Here is a 16,660-nt window from a genome sequence, read left to right on the forward strand (position 1 = left end):
CTCATAAATCAATTAAAAAATATATTTATACTCATATATTTTATTTTCATTAAAAATATAAATTTCTCGAGTTATCGTACTCAGTTCATGATGCACGTGTAACATTATTTTTTTATGACGTGAGACTGGAAGCCTTTACTCTTTGGTCAACACTGGATAAATCTCCGAAAAAACGCAATAACATGCAAATTAGTTTAGTCTAGTAAATCGAATTTTTGATGACTGACCAAATATTCACATATTCCGCTAACACGAACATCGAAGAGTTTTGTGCGGTGAAATTCATAATTCTTGCGTACGTAGCTAAAGTTGCAGAAGAGGGAGACGGGAGTTATTGTGTTTTGTTCGGGCCTTATTCGTCGGTTCTCCATTGTGGGCCTCTTGCAAGATCCATAATGGGCTGGGACCATTTTGAGCCGTGAGTTGTTTCTTAGTCCAATGTGGTTTTAGCTTTTTAGTGAGACTCGGAGAGGACAGCGTTGTTGTAACGTGAATCTGGACCAACACTTTCCCTTTCTTTTGAGGTTGGCATACTGCGCTGCACCACATGGGATGTTTGTTGATTGCTCTATGGTCCAGATTTTAGCCCTGCCCCGCAGCGATTCCACCCGGACCACAAATCTGACCGGACCGAGTCCGTCAAAATCAGCCTTTCTGTGTTATTATATAGTGATTTTTAAGTAACGAGACTAAGGTAGTGTTTTGGAATGCTTATAGGACCCGTTATACAAATTCCAAGTCAATAAACTCGTTGGCTGAATTGACATAAACCTCTCCTGAACGTTCAAAACCAACTTTAAACAAGAAGTGAAACGACTATCAACGACCCAAGGAATAGTATCGGGCTTGACCCCCATTTTCATGGCCATAGCCCATATGAAAATGAGTCAATAACAATCAGTGGCCCAAGGAACAGTGAAATGGTCCAAGTTGAAATTCAATGGGAAAATAAGTACGAAAGCCCATTGATTTTGTTTACAGCTAAAAGTGCAAACTTTTGGAAACCCAAAATCCAAAACCCCTTCACGTGCACAATTCAACGCTATCCTGATTCATCTTCTCCATCTCCATTCCATCAGCAATGGAGATCGCCATATCCACTGGAAATCTAGCTCCTTTCGGCTTCTGTACAAGGCCACTTTCCAGTAATTTCACTGGAACTTCAGTTTCAGCTCTCGGGTTCGTTTTACCTGGAGGTAAATGTCCGGCTCTAGCCTCACGCAGCAGAATTTGTAGCACTAAGGCTTCAGTTGCTGTTGAAGATAAGGTTCAAACTAGGACTGCTTTGATCAGAATTGGTACCAGGGGGAGGTGAACTTTTCCTGGGTTTTCTTTTTATTTAACTCGTTTTTGTTCACATTTCTTCCAAGACGGGAGCTTTGTAAATTTCCTGTACAGTTAAATGAATCTACACTTGGGTTTTTTTTTTTACTTCGATAGCTTGTTGAAGTTGTATTGGCGGTCTAACGGTGCTTTGGAATTGTTGATATTTGAGTGAATTCCGGTTTGAGGTTGAGTTTTAATAGGTTTTCCATTTAAATACTCTTGTCCTCTAATGGAAGTATGTGAAATCTCTCCATAGTGTAATTGAGTTGGTTGACAGTTGCAATGCTGCATTCTGAACTCTTTGACTATCTGGTTCATGAATCAGTTGGCATATTTTTCATTTATTATCCGATCTTAATCAGCATCAAGATGCCTACGTCTCATTTGTATTGTGGGTAAAATGGCATTCGAGTTTGTGACTCCGCATTATCTGTGTGCTTTGTTTTCCATTCGTTTATTCAATTCATGATAGTGTCGATCAAGAAGCATCGATGCAATATGCGGACATTTGCGTTGGATAGAGCATCTAAGAATTATCTCTATTTCGGATTTCCATCCGATGAAAGAGTTCATGCAATGGAATCCTCGAATGGAGTTATCATATCAATGTTCTTTGTGTAGGACAGCCCACTGGCTCTTGCTCAAGCTTATGAAACGAGGGATAAACTTATAAAATCACATCCGGAATTAGCTGAGGAGGGAGCAATTCAGATTGTGATTATTAAAACCACAGGTGACAAAATTTTGAGTCAGCCACTGGCAGATATAGGTGGAAAAGGCCTATTCACTAAAGAAATCGATGAGGCGCTTCTCAACAGTGAAATTGATATAGCTGTACACTCAATGAAAGACGTTCCTACATACCTTCCAGATAAGACAATATTACCTTGCAATCTTCCAAGGGAGGATGTCCGGGATGTCTTTATTTGCTTGACTGCAGCTTCTCTGGCTGAGCTTCCCGCAGGAAGTGTTGTGGGGACTGCTTCATTGCGAAGGAAGTCACAACTTCTCAACAGATATCCATCACTCAAGGTAAGTGTAATGTGACAATACCTCATTTTTTTGTCTTTGTTGAGAGCCCTTGACAATTTCTATATCCATTTTTTAAATTTACTTAATGGCACTTGCAGTATCTAAACCATGTGTTGGAAAATTGCTTAACTATCAGTGAGGATTTCTACGCTTAGAGCCTTTTTCATATCCTAGTTTGTTTAAACAATCCACCTTTTCCACAATTGCATATTGCAGTCCGGTGATATCATTCCATTTGTGAAATGATACTTTCTGGTTTCCTGGGCCCTGATGTTACAGGTTTACATTAGTATGTGCTAAAAATCTGGAACATTCTGGCACTTATTTCATCCTCTCAAGTATCACCTGTAATAAATTTCATCTTTTATCATCTGACATCGACATGATTCTATGTCCAAGCTTGAAAATTCATTTTTTTTAGTTTGCCTTTAGCTTCTCGATTACTTTTGGAGATGTTGACGCCCTTTTCCTTTGATTGTTAATGTTACAAGCTAAATTTCTGTGTACCTTGGATACTCTGGGTGAAGAAGTTGGTTTTCAGGCCTTGGTTAACATGAATCTGCAACAGATAGTCATGGAAGTATCACACTTTTGAGATTTGTATTTGGGCTCCATTATGTATATTTTACGCATTTATGTTTGCTTACTTAATCTGTCTCCAATTAGCATTTATTGATCCAAGGAGGTGCGATCTTCATTTTGCTTCGCATTAAAGTTTCTGATACGATTATTATGCAGGTGCTGGAAAATTTTCGAGGCAATGTACAGACACGGTTAAAAAAATTGAATGAGGGTGTAGTCCAAGCAACATTACTGGCATTAGCGGGGCTCAAGCGCCTAAGCATGACAGAAAATGTTACTTCCGTTCTGTCCGTAGATGACATGCTTCCTGCTGTAGCTCAAGGGGCTATTGGAATTGCTTGTAGAAGTGATGACGAAAATATGGTACATTATATACTACATTGCAACCAAATGTTTTTTTCCCACGAAAATTTTGTTTGTAAATGTAAAAATATTGAATTTTAGAAGTCTTTTGATCAAAAACTGTTCTGCCCAGATTAAATATTTAGCATCCTTGAATCACGAGGATACCAGACTGGCAATCTCCTGTGAGAGGGCTTTTCTTGAGAAATTAGAGGGATCTTGCCGAACTCCAATTGCAGGATACGCCAGTAAAGATGAGGATGGAAACTGTATTTTCAGAGCATTGGTGGCATCACCTGATGGCACTCGAGGTACGCTTGCAGATGTGCTGCACGTCCTAAATCAGCACCATAAGAATTTATGCTTTGGCTTATAAGATTAGAGGGCTCTCCTATCAATATGTTAATATTTTGGGTCTGGACTCTGCTTTTAGATTAATACTATATAAATATAGTAAATTGGATGATCTTCCCACTCTAATTATCTCGCCGTATTTCACATCATTTGAGCGAGAAACGACGTCTTGATATTTTTCTTGTTTGTGTTATACCCCTCCCAGTTCTTGAAACCTCCCGGAAAGGGCCGTATGCTTTCGATGATATGATAAAGATGGGCGTAGACGCAGGCGAGGAACTTCTCTCACGAGCTGGTCCAGGCTTCTTCAATCAATAGCTTTGTGGTCGACCGTCGAAGTGTGGGGCATTTGAGTTCACCCTTTGACCTCGGCAGGTTAACACCTAGGCCATGTATTCTTTTTGTTGTTGTAGTAGAGATAAAATTTTTGGTGGTTATGTAAGTCTTAGCATCTTGCTCTATGTTATGTCTCCAAAGTCCCAACTGAGTTTTCTAAGGAGTGATTACAATTATTTTCTACCGTAATTTTTCTGACACACGTAGTCGTAGTTCGTGTATCAAATAAATGGATTCAAAATCGCATAAATTAATTTATAAATATGTTTTTGTCCATAAAATATCATCTTTTGTAAATAAATTGTTAGCATGGTTGATTTCTAAATGAAAGAACATTGAAAATGAATCAAATGATGGGCAATCACAAAATACAAACCTAATATTTTATGGTTTTTTTATTTTTATTTTTATCCTTTTATCATTGTATTACTAAAACTATTTAGTCAAAACGTTATGTTTTTATTCTTAGCAATAGCCATCGTTATTATTTATTTATTGAAAAGTATTATTTATTACGAATTTTGTGGTAAATTAATCAATCTAATCCATTTTCTGTAATGTAATAATAGATAAATTCATTAACTATTTGCGCAAATATTCTCTTACATTGAACTAGGTTGTCTTTTGGACGCATACTTATAAATAAGTTTTGGTTAAAGTCTTTTTACAAAATATTTTATAAGTTAGTTTAAGAATTAATATGTATTTAGACAAATACTTATAAATAAATTTTGGTTAAGTCTTTTTACAAAATATTTTATAAGTTAGTTTAAGAATTAATATGTATTTAGACAATTACTATATAAAATGTTTTTATAGTTGGAAAAATGCTTAGACAACTTTTTAAAATAAAATGATTTTATAGTTAAAAATAATTGATAAAATGTTTGTACAATTATTTAATTTTTTTAAATTCTCGTCTAGTCTAGTTCGTGCCTTTTTACTCTATAAAAATATGAAAAATATATCTTTTGTTTTTTTAAAAACTATATTTGAGAACACTTTTTTAAAAATGTTCACAAAAATTATTTCTAAAGTTTTTTCACATATAAAAAACTAAAAATATTTTTGAAATATTTGTCCAAATACGGACTTTTTAATTTTTTTTCAAAAAAACTTTTATAAATTTAGATTCACCTAAAATATCTTAAAACTCTTGCATATGCACTTCTCAATTTATTTTCAGTTTATATATATTATAAAACAAACAAAATTTAACTAAAACAGCTATTGCAGACTCGATAATTGGTCTGAGCCGGATTTTACCGAGGCTTTAATTCGGCTCCTACGACCCGATTAAAAAACCGGAGAGAAAAAACCTGCTCCGTTTACGGCCCACCCGTTTTCAGTTATAAAACGGATATACCCGGCTCGTTTAACGTAAACCCTTGCAGCGTCTAAAACCACCCGACCGGTGTGGTGTTCTCTGCAGACAAACTCTGCGGCGGATTCAATCTCCCAAGTATTTTCATCTGAAAGCTCGTTTCTTCTTCCAATTGGTTTAGGTTTTGATTGTTCATAATGGGTAAACATCAATCCGATGAAGCCGACACTAATGGCGCTGAAGCGGAGGAAAAGCCGCCGACGAGGTACAAGGGGAAGCATGATAAAGATAAGCCGTGGGACGACCCAAGCATTGATCATTGGAAAATCGATAAGTTTGATCCATCTTGGAACGAAACAGGGATGCTGGAAGTGAGTTCATTTTCGACTCTCTTCCCTCAGTACAGAGGTATCAATTTCTAATCTCTGTTAGCTTCAATCTCCGTTGCCATTTTGAATGCCAGGGTGTGGTAATTTTTTCTATGCCGCTGATTAATATCCAGATCTTTGTTGGACAATCTTATGGAGAATAGATTACTTGTGGCGTGGATGAATTCGGATTGAGTTGAATGAGTAAATTGTCTATCGAAGTGTTTTTTCTTTACTTTCAGGTCATTTTATATGCGCAAGATTCCTGTTTTTCGGTTTAATACTTAGCATATTGATATTGCTCATAAACATGCCCAAAATTACTTCTACATAAGTTTGAGGCTTTGTTTGAAGGGATATTACAAGGACCCAACGAGGACTTTACCACTTCATCTTTTGTGCTTGTGATACTATTTGAGTAGTTTTTGGGACATTAGTGGAGCTGGAAATCTGAATTAGATGGGTGAAATTGAAAACTAAACTTTTTGTACCATCGAGGGCATTCAGTTATATCATATGTAGTATGTAGAAAAAATACATATTTACGTAGAGAAGTTTTTGAGGAAGCGGGTGTCTCTTCCCTCCCTCTACAACTAGTTCAGGAGGCATGGAATTTCCCTCTTTTAAGTTTTTCTTCCCTGTTTTCCTTTTTCTCTGGAAGGAAAACGAAATAAAATTTGGCATCAAAACGTTGCCAGTGTTCATAATAGTTGGTATGGTGTAACTACTGTTGTCGTCTTTCTGCGGCAGTTGGGATTCTGACATTTTAATGCTTCTTTGCTCTTCGTTTAGAAAAATACTTGCAAGAGTGCTGGCCTATTGTAAAAGGTTCATTGAAAGAACATGGAATTGCTTGTGAACTGAATTTGGTAAGCAATTTTATGTGTTTGGTTCTTTTTTATTTTTATTTTTGTCGGTGACATGTACCTCTCCTAGAATAGATATATTGGGTACAGTTTGAAAGAATTGGGATGAAATTACATTTTCTACATTTCCTTTTTATGTATTTTTTTCCTGATAGGTTGAAGGATGCATGACTGTTTCAACTACCAGAAAGACCAGGGATCCCTATATAATAGTGAAGGCAAGGGATCTCATTAAACTTTTGTCAAGAAGTGTTCCTGCCCCTCAGGTTACTTCCCTTCTATCTTGTCTCGTGTAGTACAATTAGTTGATCTTCTTCTTAATTGTTCGGTGATCTTACCAGGACCTTGTAAAAGTTAGTTGTCACAACTCACAAATGTTTCTTTTTCTCTTTTTCTTGCACTTTTTGGTTGACCCATCAGGACTTGTGCATTTAAAAAATACATTTGTTTTTTTTTAAAATATTGGTTTATAGAAGGCTAAAATTGTAATTTGCAATTCTTGAAAACTCTTAAATTCAAGTGCTTACTTAGCATTGTCATCTCATAGGCAATAAAGATTCTGAATGATGAGATGCAGTGTGATATCATCAAGATCGGTAGCTTGGTGCGTAACAAGGTATGTTTTTCATCAACTAATATATTTGTGCATTCACCAACAATTTTTTCTAGCATCTGTCCCAAAATATGTTAACCTGTGGTTTGTTAAACAATATTACAAAATTTTTGGGAGTTAGCCAAAAAGTGAGGCTTCTAGTTTTCTTTAGCTTACTTTCGAAAAAAGCTCTTCTTTCTTCATTTAAAGCCTGGTAGAACCCCTTCACACTCTCTGCTTATCTCAAATAAAAAATTGAATTTGTGGTGCCATTGGTTAGTAGCTTGACTTGCATAGTTGTGCGTGATAGGGTTCCCCATCAGTTAGTCACCATTCCTTGAGAAATATTTAAAATGTATATAACATAAAAAATTGTATTCTTTTTCTGAAGCTTGAATGGTGGAATATATTTTCTTGTTTTGCAAGTTCTATCTTTCAATCATTCTTGCACAATTTGATGTGAATCATATGATCACACTGGTAGTTACTTTTAAATGCATTTTGTCTCCTAAAGTTATTGTTTTGCTGTAGGAACGATTTGTAAAAAGAAGACAGCACTTAGTGGGCCCAAATTCTTCTACTTTGAAGGTATGTAACTTGAGTTGTACATGATACATAGTTTACAAAAAGAAGCCCAGATTAGAGTGAGACTGGAACGTAGGTTTGTGGTTGTGGAAATATTATCATTCACTGGCTTGATCTTCCTCGTGTTGAGGCACTTTGACACTGATCTTGTGCTTCTCTTTCAGTTTTCCATATCACTAATAGCAATCCGTGACTCTAATATCAATTAATGAAATGCAGGCCCTGGAAATTTTAACTGGCTGCTATATCCTTGTTCAGGTCATCATTTGTGATCTCTCTCATGATAATCAGATTATGTCAAGTTCAATTTTGTATTTGAAAGTATTCATTTCTTGTGCATAAGTTGTAAACATCGGTTGCTTGTTTTCTTCCTTGAAAATGAGTAGGGAAATACGGTTGCCTCAATGGGTTCTTTTAAAGGTCTAAAACAAGTGAGGAAGGTTGTGGAGGAGTGCATTCTGAATAAAATGCATCCGGTATATAACATCAAGGTGAGTGATCAAAGCTATCCATGGTGGTGAGATTTTCTTCTTTTATGTTTTTCATGCATTTGATTTGAGGATGTTATTTTTCCTCCTCTAATGGAAAACCTTCTATGAAATAGATCTTGATGATGAAAAGAGAACTTGCAAAAGATCCATCACTAGCAAATGAGAACTGGGACCGATTTCTTCCCTCGTTTAAGAAGTAAATCACTTGTTTATTTCGGTTTCTCACCTGTAAGTTTCACTGAAAGAGTCGACTAGGGTGTTGGATTCATTATTTCCTTCTATTTTGGATCTCAGGAAAAATGTTAAACAAAAGAAAGTTAAGGCAAAGGAGAAGAAACCCTACACACCATTCCCTCCACCACAGCAACCTAGTCAGGTGAGTTTTGTGCCATTTTCTTATGCATCACGACCAATTATTGACATTCTTTTCCATGCAGTCTTTATCACTGCCGTGTGCTCGGTCTTCGCGAAATGATCTACCACTGCTGAACTCTTTTTAACTCCTCTGCATTTTCTTTCTTGATCTGCCTGATTGGTTTGTCTACGGTGATATTAGTGATTGATTCCGCTTTCTAAATGATTTTAGATCGATCTGCAATTGGAAAGTGGAGAATATTTCCTTAGTGACAAGAAGAAGCAAGTGAGGGAATGGCGAGAGAAGCAAGAGAAACAAGCACAAAAAACTGCGGAAAACAAAAGGAAACGAGAAGAGGCATTTGTTCCTCCAGAGGTCTGTGTAGAAATGCATCTACTCTCTCTGTTCTGGCTTCATAATTTCATGTTCTTTCTGAGTTGTGCTCGGCTTTTCAGGAACCTAAACCTAAAGGACAAGATCCCAATACTCTCAGTGCTGAAGTGAGTGATGTGACTACAATTGCATCGTCTTTGAAGGTAATTTGATACGATCATCTAAAATTTATTGTAGAATGTGTTGATGTGAGGTTGATTATAGATAGGGAAAGCATAATAGGCTCAAGTAATATGGAGCATTAGACATGAAGTGATGCATATGAAATCAGCATGGCCGGTCCATATAAAGCCTACTGGCATCCCTAACTGAAATTATGCGTGACGGAACTTTGCCCTGTAAATAGCTTGCCAGCAACCTAATATGTTTTTTACAATCGTATCTCCAGGTCCTATAATCCCGTTAATAGCCAAGTTTTCTAATATTCAATCTTAAGATAGCCAGTTGTTTCCTTTGCCGTGTAATTTGCTGGACTAGTTCTTGATTACTCCGCTGGTTTTTGCAGAAAAAAGTAGAGGAGTTTGGGAGGAAAAAATCTGCGGAGAAGATCGATGCGGAGTCATATATTGCTGCTGCTTCTGACGGGGCATCTGCCAAAAAGAAATCAAAACGTTCCAAGTCTTGATCTATGGCCTCGATCTGGCTTCAAACGAAAAAACGAATTGAAGCTTGGTGTTCTGTCTCAGGGCAAACATTGTATATGGTTTGGACTCGGGAGTTTTCCCTTGGCGCGGTGAGTCTGTTGTAGGCTGTAGTAAACTTTTATGTCGAAGTTCTCCATATGCGCTTGCTCCACAATCTCTCTGGCAATTATAGTTATCGGAAGTATTCAACCCTTCTGCCAGTGCAAATATTGCACAAACATGAATTTTCACTGGACTTGTTTTTATATTAACGACTCGATCATATCTCCCATTTAATCGAAAAGAAATCGGCCTATTTCCATTTAAAGTACCCTATTTATTCACGTGTACGAACTACCAAGTAAAGAAACAAGCTTTTATCAGTTTGTGCACACAACGGGCAATTAGCAGCTTATGACATGAAAGATCAAATCGAGGGAAATTGGATGCAACTTTTTCTATTATATGAATCAAATATTATGCTTGTACGGATGATATACCAGCAATTGTCATCACGTATTTATTTTCTAGACCTTGTGAATAAACTTGGATGAATGATGGATTAAAAAATTCAAATGAATTTAAGATCCGTGTTTTATATTGAGTTAAACAAGAATCAATAGTAATTATAGCGATTTCATATATATTCAAGATCTGTGTCATCTAAAATCAACGCCACAAATCTTTCTTTAAATCAAATTCTTTTGTCCAAATCAAATTCATCAATCAACTTTATAGTTGATGCTCATGCCGTAGGCCAAAATTAATTTATTCCCATGCAATTAGATGTTATAGACTCAAACAAGCTCCCCTCCCCAAGCAAGCTTCGACATACCTGGATCGACGATCTTGTTCCAGGTTTCATTGTTTTGTTAGATACACTTGTATATAAATACAAAATTTGCTAGCTATTATTCTAATTTTGTTAAAAGAAACGACAAAAGTACTTTTGTTTTTGTGTTTTCTTAAAAAAGTTACTTAGAAAATATTTTTAAAGAGCTAGTTAATCTAGAGGCCCTATATCTCATGGTATTTCCATCTACAAATCAAAGACAAAATTCGTGACAAGAATACTGGCGAACATATGTTCACACACATTGATGAAATTTGGAAACTAAACACCATGCAAGTCTCCTCTATAAAAATATTTTATTCCAGTTTCAAGAAGTACACACCTAGCTAATATATCAATTACACAAACATGATAACATCAATATTAATGCTGCGAGTTCACAAATAGAAGGGATGTGTAGCCGCAGCAGCAGCATTGTCGACGATGGACTGAAGATCCTCCCAATTCTCAACATGCCTTAGAAACTCATCATGATTAATATTAGTGTCAGCGGCACACATAGAGCTCGAAGAAGACGGGGCCTGAGATTTCGCGGAGCTCATGAAATATTGGCCGTGAAAATGTTGGTTAGAATTCATAGTACAATCAACATCACATGCATAGGGTTTCTTCTCGTAATATTGGTGCTGGAAATTGTGGTGACTTAGTACTGGTGTAGAGTTAGTACTGAAACTAATGACGTTGTAGCCGATTTTATCGCAAGACTCCACGCTGCATGTCTCGGAGCTCGTGTCTACTGTCGAATGGCTAACGTTGTTGCTTCTCTTCGCGGCGGCTTCTCTCCAATCTGCGGCCATGGCGACTTTCTTGTAGGAGTTGTTGCGCTTCAGTATTCTGCATAGGGTCCAAACTTCCTGCAAATTTCGTCCTATTCATGTTCAAGAAAATGCTACATGTATGGATAATTTTGTAAACGATAATTTTGTTATTTCAAACATAACTTGTGGCAATGTAACTCATGTTGAAATGAGTACACTTGTATCCCAACGATAATTTCAAAAGCTAGCTCAAAAGGTAAAGGTTGCCCTTGTCTATATTAAGGTCTCCCAGAAACTAACAGTGGAAAATGAAGTATGAAGCAAAGAAATATATATACGATTGATATTCTTACAGCTTCTCGAGCAATATTATTGCTTTTAGCATCCACTACAATAATATTCTTGGGTCCTTTGTCGGGGCCAGCAGCAGGCGGCAGCCGGAACTCGTGCATCATCCAATCGGTCTTGGTACCCTTTCCGGCGCTTCCCTGATAATACACGAGTGATTTCTTTAACCCAATGCAATCACGGCTTCCTTCTGATGATGATGAGGAGTATATTTGTTTATCGATACCAGTCGCTTTCCAGAATCCGGAACCTGTTATTACTCTGTTGGGTCTTACGCTGTTTCTGTATTTTCTTCCTCTTTTGCAGAAGAAGTACCACTCTTTATCCTCTGAGTTACTTGATTCTGATGATCATTTTCAACCCAAAAAAAGTACAAACTCTTAAAAAACTATATATATACATATGAAGATACATGTAATATTATTCATCTATGTGATTCATATTACACTAATAGATGTTTGGTCTTGGTTCTTGAAAAATGAAAATCATATATATATATGAATAGAAAGTTGTTAATATTTCTGTTTGTGATTCATGCAAACATATATATATTTATTCTATATATAAAAAGTGATGATCATATATATATATATATATATATATATATAGCTAGTACTTACTTGGAAGATCCCATGGATCATACTTGTAGATATCAACTTGTTTTATGAGTTGGATGCTTAATGGTCTCTTTTCGACCTTCCTTCGAAGATAAAACCCCACGAGTTCTTCATCAGTCGGATGAAATCTGAACCCTGGAAGTGGAACATCACCATCATCTTCTTCTTCTTCTTTACCAGTACTACTACTCATGGTTCGCTGTGACATATATATAATTCTTTTCAAGATTTGAATACTTTTTCTTTGATTTTATGTATGTGTGAAAATGCTTCTTTTATAAACTGGTTCACTGATATCTTCTCACCTTGAAACATGAAAAAAAAATTTAATCTTTTTCTGATCTTCACACCTGTTATGTATATATAATACATGTAGGTATATATGTAGAAGAAAATTGATTAATGAGTGTTTGAAAGGGTTTGCTCCAATATCCATATAATTTTATTTGGTCAAGTCATAAATATTGACTTGTATTATTTATTTTTATTTTTATTTTTGTTGGTGGGCCCATAGTCTGGAGTATTTGAAATTGAAGAGGTCCTCAGCCTCTTATTTTATCATCATGATACAAGTTTGTTTCAAACAAGAACGAAAATGATTGGGGGTGAGTCGAAAATCGGTTCACTCAATGTAAATTTAATAGTCACGATATTTAAACAAAAACTTATATCTCTTCTATTATCTTATATATATATATATATATTATTAAGTTTGAGACATAGATAATAACTATTTTTGGTAGATTATATCATACCAATTTTTGTCTCCAAAATATCATGATCATTATCCCATAACTACCATATAATTCTTTTTAAATAACAAAATACTAATACATTAATTAATACTAAAAAACATAGCATTAAATATAAATTACTCAAATCTTATTATATTATGTGCATGCATCGTGTGCATATGTTTTACTAGTATATATTAAAAATGAGTAGGTCTCATGTGAAACATGTCAACTCGATCCATACTTGCAATAAATAAATACTTTAAATATATTAAAAATGAGTAGGTCTTATGTGAGACGTGTCAACGCGATCCATACTTGCAATAAATAAATACTTTAAATATAAACAATAATAATTTTTTATGTGCCGGGTTGGTTGGAGATCTATCTCAATATCAAAAAATTGAAGCGTGAGATGATTTTATAAGACTTTTTGTATTGAAAAGAAATCATCTCAGAGTTTCTGTATTGAAAAATTATTCAATGGATTATTAAGTTAATATGTAAAATTGCAAAAATTATGGAAAGGATTATATAAATTTATCTTTAACTGGGAGAAAAAACTGAAAATCTTAATTCAATTTCATGATCAAAATTTTCGACGGCAGATGGCGTCACTCCAGTTTGAATAATATAATTATTTTTCCCTCAAATTAATATTCTTCCAGTTTTCAACCTCTTCAGATTAAGCTAGTATAAAGTTCAAACACACCTTTTTTTTTTGTTCTCTTTCCGGACAATGCGAAAATAATGCCAAGTCTCCGATCCGCCAATTAATACACACATATATAAATATATATTGGCTTGCTTAATTGACTACACTGCATTCTTTTAATATATGTCTCAATCATATATATATTCTACAATATAGGATTTCATGGGAAAGGGACTGGTAATTATCCAGGTAAAAATTAAATAAATTGGCAGATAATACATATGCTATTTTATTAGGGTTAGTTGAGCTGCGATTGGATGGCGAAATTATATTAAGAGAATCATTTTATGTGGTGTTTGGTGTTACTTTGATGTTATAAAAACTAGTGTTTCGAGATATGCGTGATATAATTGTATAGTTTTTTTTTATAATTAATTTGATTTATATTTAAATAAAGTAATATTATATTTGTAAAAATTAGCGAGAGATCACTGTGTAATTCGAGAGGAATGAAATAAAAAAAAATAGAAATGACTATTTTGGGAAGAATTATTGGTATAAGGGTAATTTTGAGAACAAAATTTAATCCTAACAAATTCTCACTGTTATTACATATCCTAACAAAAAAAATTTTAATTTTTTAAAAATATAATATATAAGTTTATCCTAATTCCTAAATTAACTCACCATTATTCGATTCCGACCCATGCTCGGAATTGAAGAGCGATTTTAAATTAAGGAGAATGGATGCAAAAACAATGCATTTCTAGTTTAAAGAATAAATAATGCAATCGAAGATTATTAAAGGTCCACACATAAATAATTTTTTTTCCCTACGTTGCATATATGTATTCTTGATGGAGATTTAAGTCAATTAATATAGATTACAGTGGAAAATGAGAAGGCTACTGCTAATATTTTTAGTACATTGCAATTGGTAAGTCTCCTGCGAGATGGTCGTGAAATAAGTGAATCTTATCCATATATAAAGTAAAAATAATTTTGACATAAATAATATTTTTTTATAAGTCGATCGAGTAAGAAATCCATCTTACAAAATTAAGTCATGAGATAACATCACAAGAGTTTTTGCGTATTATATAATAGCTCAGCACTCTATAATAACCATTGGGAGTCATGGTATAATTTAAACTTGCCTAAAATACCCTGTAGTACAATGTATTGGGTTAATTATTTTTTTTAATAAACACTGAATTTTCTTCAATGAAATTAATTTTTTGATTATATAATGTCATATAATTTATGGAAAAAGTATAATGTTTTGGTCTTTTCTCTTTGATATTATGCATAGTTTATATCGAAATACTTATATATATATATATATGTTATACACTCCACGTGTGTGCCTCTGTTAATTATATTAGAGCCGTAACGGAACAAAAAATTATAAGAAAAAATAGCAAATTTGGTCCTTAATTTTTGCCTTTTTCCATTTTTTGGTATCTATGTTGTCGAATTTCAATTTTAGTCGATTATATTTGTTTATTTATTTTTAAAAATTCTAGTTTATATTTCTATATGGTTTGATACGATACTTATGTGTATAATATTATGTAAGCATTTTCGTGTAAAATATATATTATACGATATTTACTTTTGAAATATAAAGTAACACTTTTCATTCAAATTAATAATCATATGTTATACAATATTTTTTAAATAATATAACTAATTAAAAATGTTATTTAGTAATTTGGTCACAAAAAGAAATACTTTAATGGGTCATGTCGGAGATCTCTCTCACAACTTAATCTATGAGATATTCTCACATGTTTTTATTTTTATTTTTGTGATTTAACTATATATAAATTTCTGCAAATATTTACCGTATACATAAATATTTCAAACGCATGCATGATGCAACGTGTGCTCATTGAACACGAATTATTAATATATATATATATATATATATATATATATATATGCGAACCATACGTGTATATTATCTCTCTCTAGATGATTCAAAAACCAAACTTAAAATCTTGGTAAAAATATAATGGAAAAATAGTTTTTTTTTTTCAATTAACTTATTCATTTTTTGATTTCGATCTATTAATTTTTCAAAGTTTGATTTTGATAAACTCAGTGTTCTAAAAATCCCCGCCTAGGCAATGGGAGGCGGGTCGCCGCCCCGATTAGTGACTGGTCGACGCCTCGATTAACTGGCCGCCTCGGCGGCGCCTATTGCCTAGGCAGTTTACCCATTAATAAGAAAAAAACTTTTTTTTAAAAATTTTTTAAAGTATAAAGCAAACTTAAATTAAAAGAAGAGAAAGAGCCACAAGCCCACAATTAAGACCGTCGACTACCTTTGTCCCGCCAGTCACATCTTGAAGATGTTTAAATATGAAGACTTGATATTTATTAATATCAATGAATATTTACTATATTAGTATAGTACTATATTATTAAAATTCTAAAATAATTTCATAAAAAAACTGGAATAATATAAGACATAAAAATTATTTTTTATAGTAGAACTCATAAATATACAAAGATATTAATTATTTAGGTTTTTAAAAAAAAACGTCTAGGCCCCGCCTAGGCGGCTGGGTGCTAGGCGGTAGGTCACCGCCCACCTACCGCTTAGCGCTTTTTAGAACATTGGGTAAACTAAATTTTAGTTTTGGGTTATTTTGATCCAATCGCTGACGTGTCACCGAAAAATACTGACGTAATATCGAAAAATGATGTCGTGTTAAGCTGACACGTCATCAATTGAACCAAAATCACCGAAAATTAAAATTTAGTGTAACAAACCAAACTTTGAAAAATTAATAGACCAAACTAAAAAATAGATAAATTAATGGACCAAAAAGAACACTTTTCCAAATATAATAATTTGACATTTCAACTATATTATACGCACAAATTCATATTTTAAATTAGGGTCACTATATATAAACTGTATGATGACCATATACCAATAATATATATTTTGTAATAATGTTGAAATCTCCACACACACATATATGTAATATATATATATATATATATATATATATATATATATATATATATATATATATATATATTAAATCACAAATTATTGACCAAACTATGAATAATTACTTTAGTCAAAGTCCGATGGTAGAAGTTATCAAG

At 33.9% G+C, this 16,660-nt stretch overlaps 3 protein-coding genes across 4 annotated transcripts; 2 read left to right on the plus strand and 1 right to left on the minus strand.

Annotated features, from left to right (window-relative positions):
- The first annotated feature begins 1,004 nt into the window (after positions 1-1,004).
- LOC140891217 (porphobilinogen deaminase, chloroplastic-like) lies at positions 1,005-4,209 on the plus strand. Its single transcript, XM_073299588.1, has 5 exons — positions 1,005-1,311; positions 1,953-2,358; positions 3,097-3,303; positions 3,416-3,593; positions 3,842-4,209. The coding sequence occupies exons 1-5, from the start codon at positions 1,082-1,084 to the stop codon at positions 3,952-3,954; spliced, it is 1,134 nt and encodes a 377-aa protein (XP_073155689.1). The 5' UTR covers positions 1,005-1,081; the 3' UTR covers positions 3,955-4,209.
- A 1,165-nt stretch (positions 4,210-5,374) lies between these two features.
- Positions 5,375-9,897, plus strand: LOC140890847 (KRR1 small subunit processome component). Its single transcript, XM_073298965.1, has 12 exons — positions 5,375-5,704; positions 6,457-6,533; positions 6,686-6,796; positions 7,078-7,146; positions 7,654-7,710; positions 7,927-7,965; positions 8,094-8,198; positions 8,312-8,394; positions 8,493-8,574; positions 8,785-8,928; positions 9,009-9,089; positions 9,452-9,897. The coding sequence occupies exons 1-12, from the start codon at positions 5,494-5,496 to the stop codon at positions 9,569-9,571; spliced, it is 1,179 nt and encodes a 392-aa protein (XP_073155066.1). The 5' UTR covers positions 5,375-5,493; the 3' UTR covers positions 9,572-9,897.
- An 806-nt stretch (positions 9,898-10,703) lies between these two features.
- Positions 10,704-12,503, minus strand: LOC140892752 (transcription factor JUNGBRUNNEN 1-like). Of its 2 annotated transcripts, XM_073301730.1 has the most exons (4): positions 12,451-12,503; positions 12,149-12,344; positions 11,534-11,871; positions 10,704-11,276 (listed from the first exon to the last, which is right to left on the minus strand). In XM_073301730.1, exons 2-4 carry the CDS (start codon positions 12,336-12,338, stop codon positions 10,800-10,802), a joined length of 1,005 nt encoding a protein of 334 aa, XP_073157831.1. In that variant the 5' UTR covers positions 12,339-12,344; positions 12,451-12,503; the 3' UTR covers positions 10,704-10,799. The 2 variants fall into 2 exon arrangements, with proteins under 2 accessions (XP_073157831.1, XP_073157830.1); XM_073301729.1 differs by lacking the exon at positions 12,451-12,503 and having other exon boundaries at positions 12,149-12,432.
- Positions 12,504-16,660: the final 4,157 nt, after the last annotated feature.

Source organism: Henckelia pumila, chromosome 3 (assembly GCF_033568475.1).
Source record: "Henckelia pumila isolate YLH828 chromosome 3, ASM3356847v2, whole genome shotgun sequence".
In the NCBI taxonomy this organism is placed as follows: Eukaryota; Viridiplantae; Streptophyta; class Magnoliopsida; order Lamiales; family Gesneriaceae; genus Henckelia; species Henckelia pumila.

What these genes read in the sequence shown, in the direction of transcription:
- LOC140891217 (XM_073299588.1), top strand. Translation starts at nt 1,082, where the DNA reads ATGGAGATCGCCATATCCACTGGAAATCTAGCTCCTTTCGGCTTCTGT. An exon ending in ACAGATATCCATCACTCAAG is followed by an intron (nt 2,359 to 3,096) that starts GTAAGTGTAATG and finishes ATTATTATGCAG; the next exon opens with GTGCTGGAAAATTTTCGAGG. An exon ending in ATCACCTGATGGCACTCGAG is followed by an intron (nt 3,594 to 3,841) that starts GTACGCTTGCAG and finishes TACCCCTCCCAG; the next exon opens with TTCTTGAAACCTCCCGGAAA.
- LOC140890847 (XM_073298965.1), top strand. Translation starts at nt 5,494, where the DNA reads ATGGGTAAACATCAATCCGATGAAGCCGACACTAATGGCGCTGAAGCG. An exon ending in GCTGCTATATCCTTGTTCAG is followed by an intron (nt 7,966 to 8,093) that starts GTCATCATTTGT and finishes GAAAATGAGTAG; the next exon opens with GGAAATACGGTTGCCTCAAT. An exon ending in AGGCATTTGTTCCTCCAGAG is followed by an intron (nt 8,929 to 9,008) that starts GTCTGTGTAGAA and finishes TCGGCTTTTCAG; the next exon opens with GAACCTAAACCTAAAGGACA.
- LOC140892752 (XM_073301729.1), bottom strand. Translation starts at nt 12,353, where the DNA reads ATGTCACAGCGAACCATGAGTAGTAGTACTGGTAAAGAAGAAGAAGAA. An exon ending in TGATCCATGGGATCTTCCAA is followed by an intron (nt 11,872 to 12,148) that starts GTAAGTACTAGC and finishes AATGATCATCAG; the next exon opens with AATCAAGTAACTCAGAGGAT. An exon ending in ATAATATTGCTCGAGAAGCT is followed by an intron (nt 11,277 to 11,533) that starts GTAAGAATATCA and finishes CGAAATTTGCAG; the next exon opens with GAAGTTTGGACCCTATGCAG.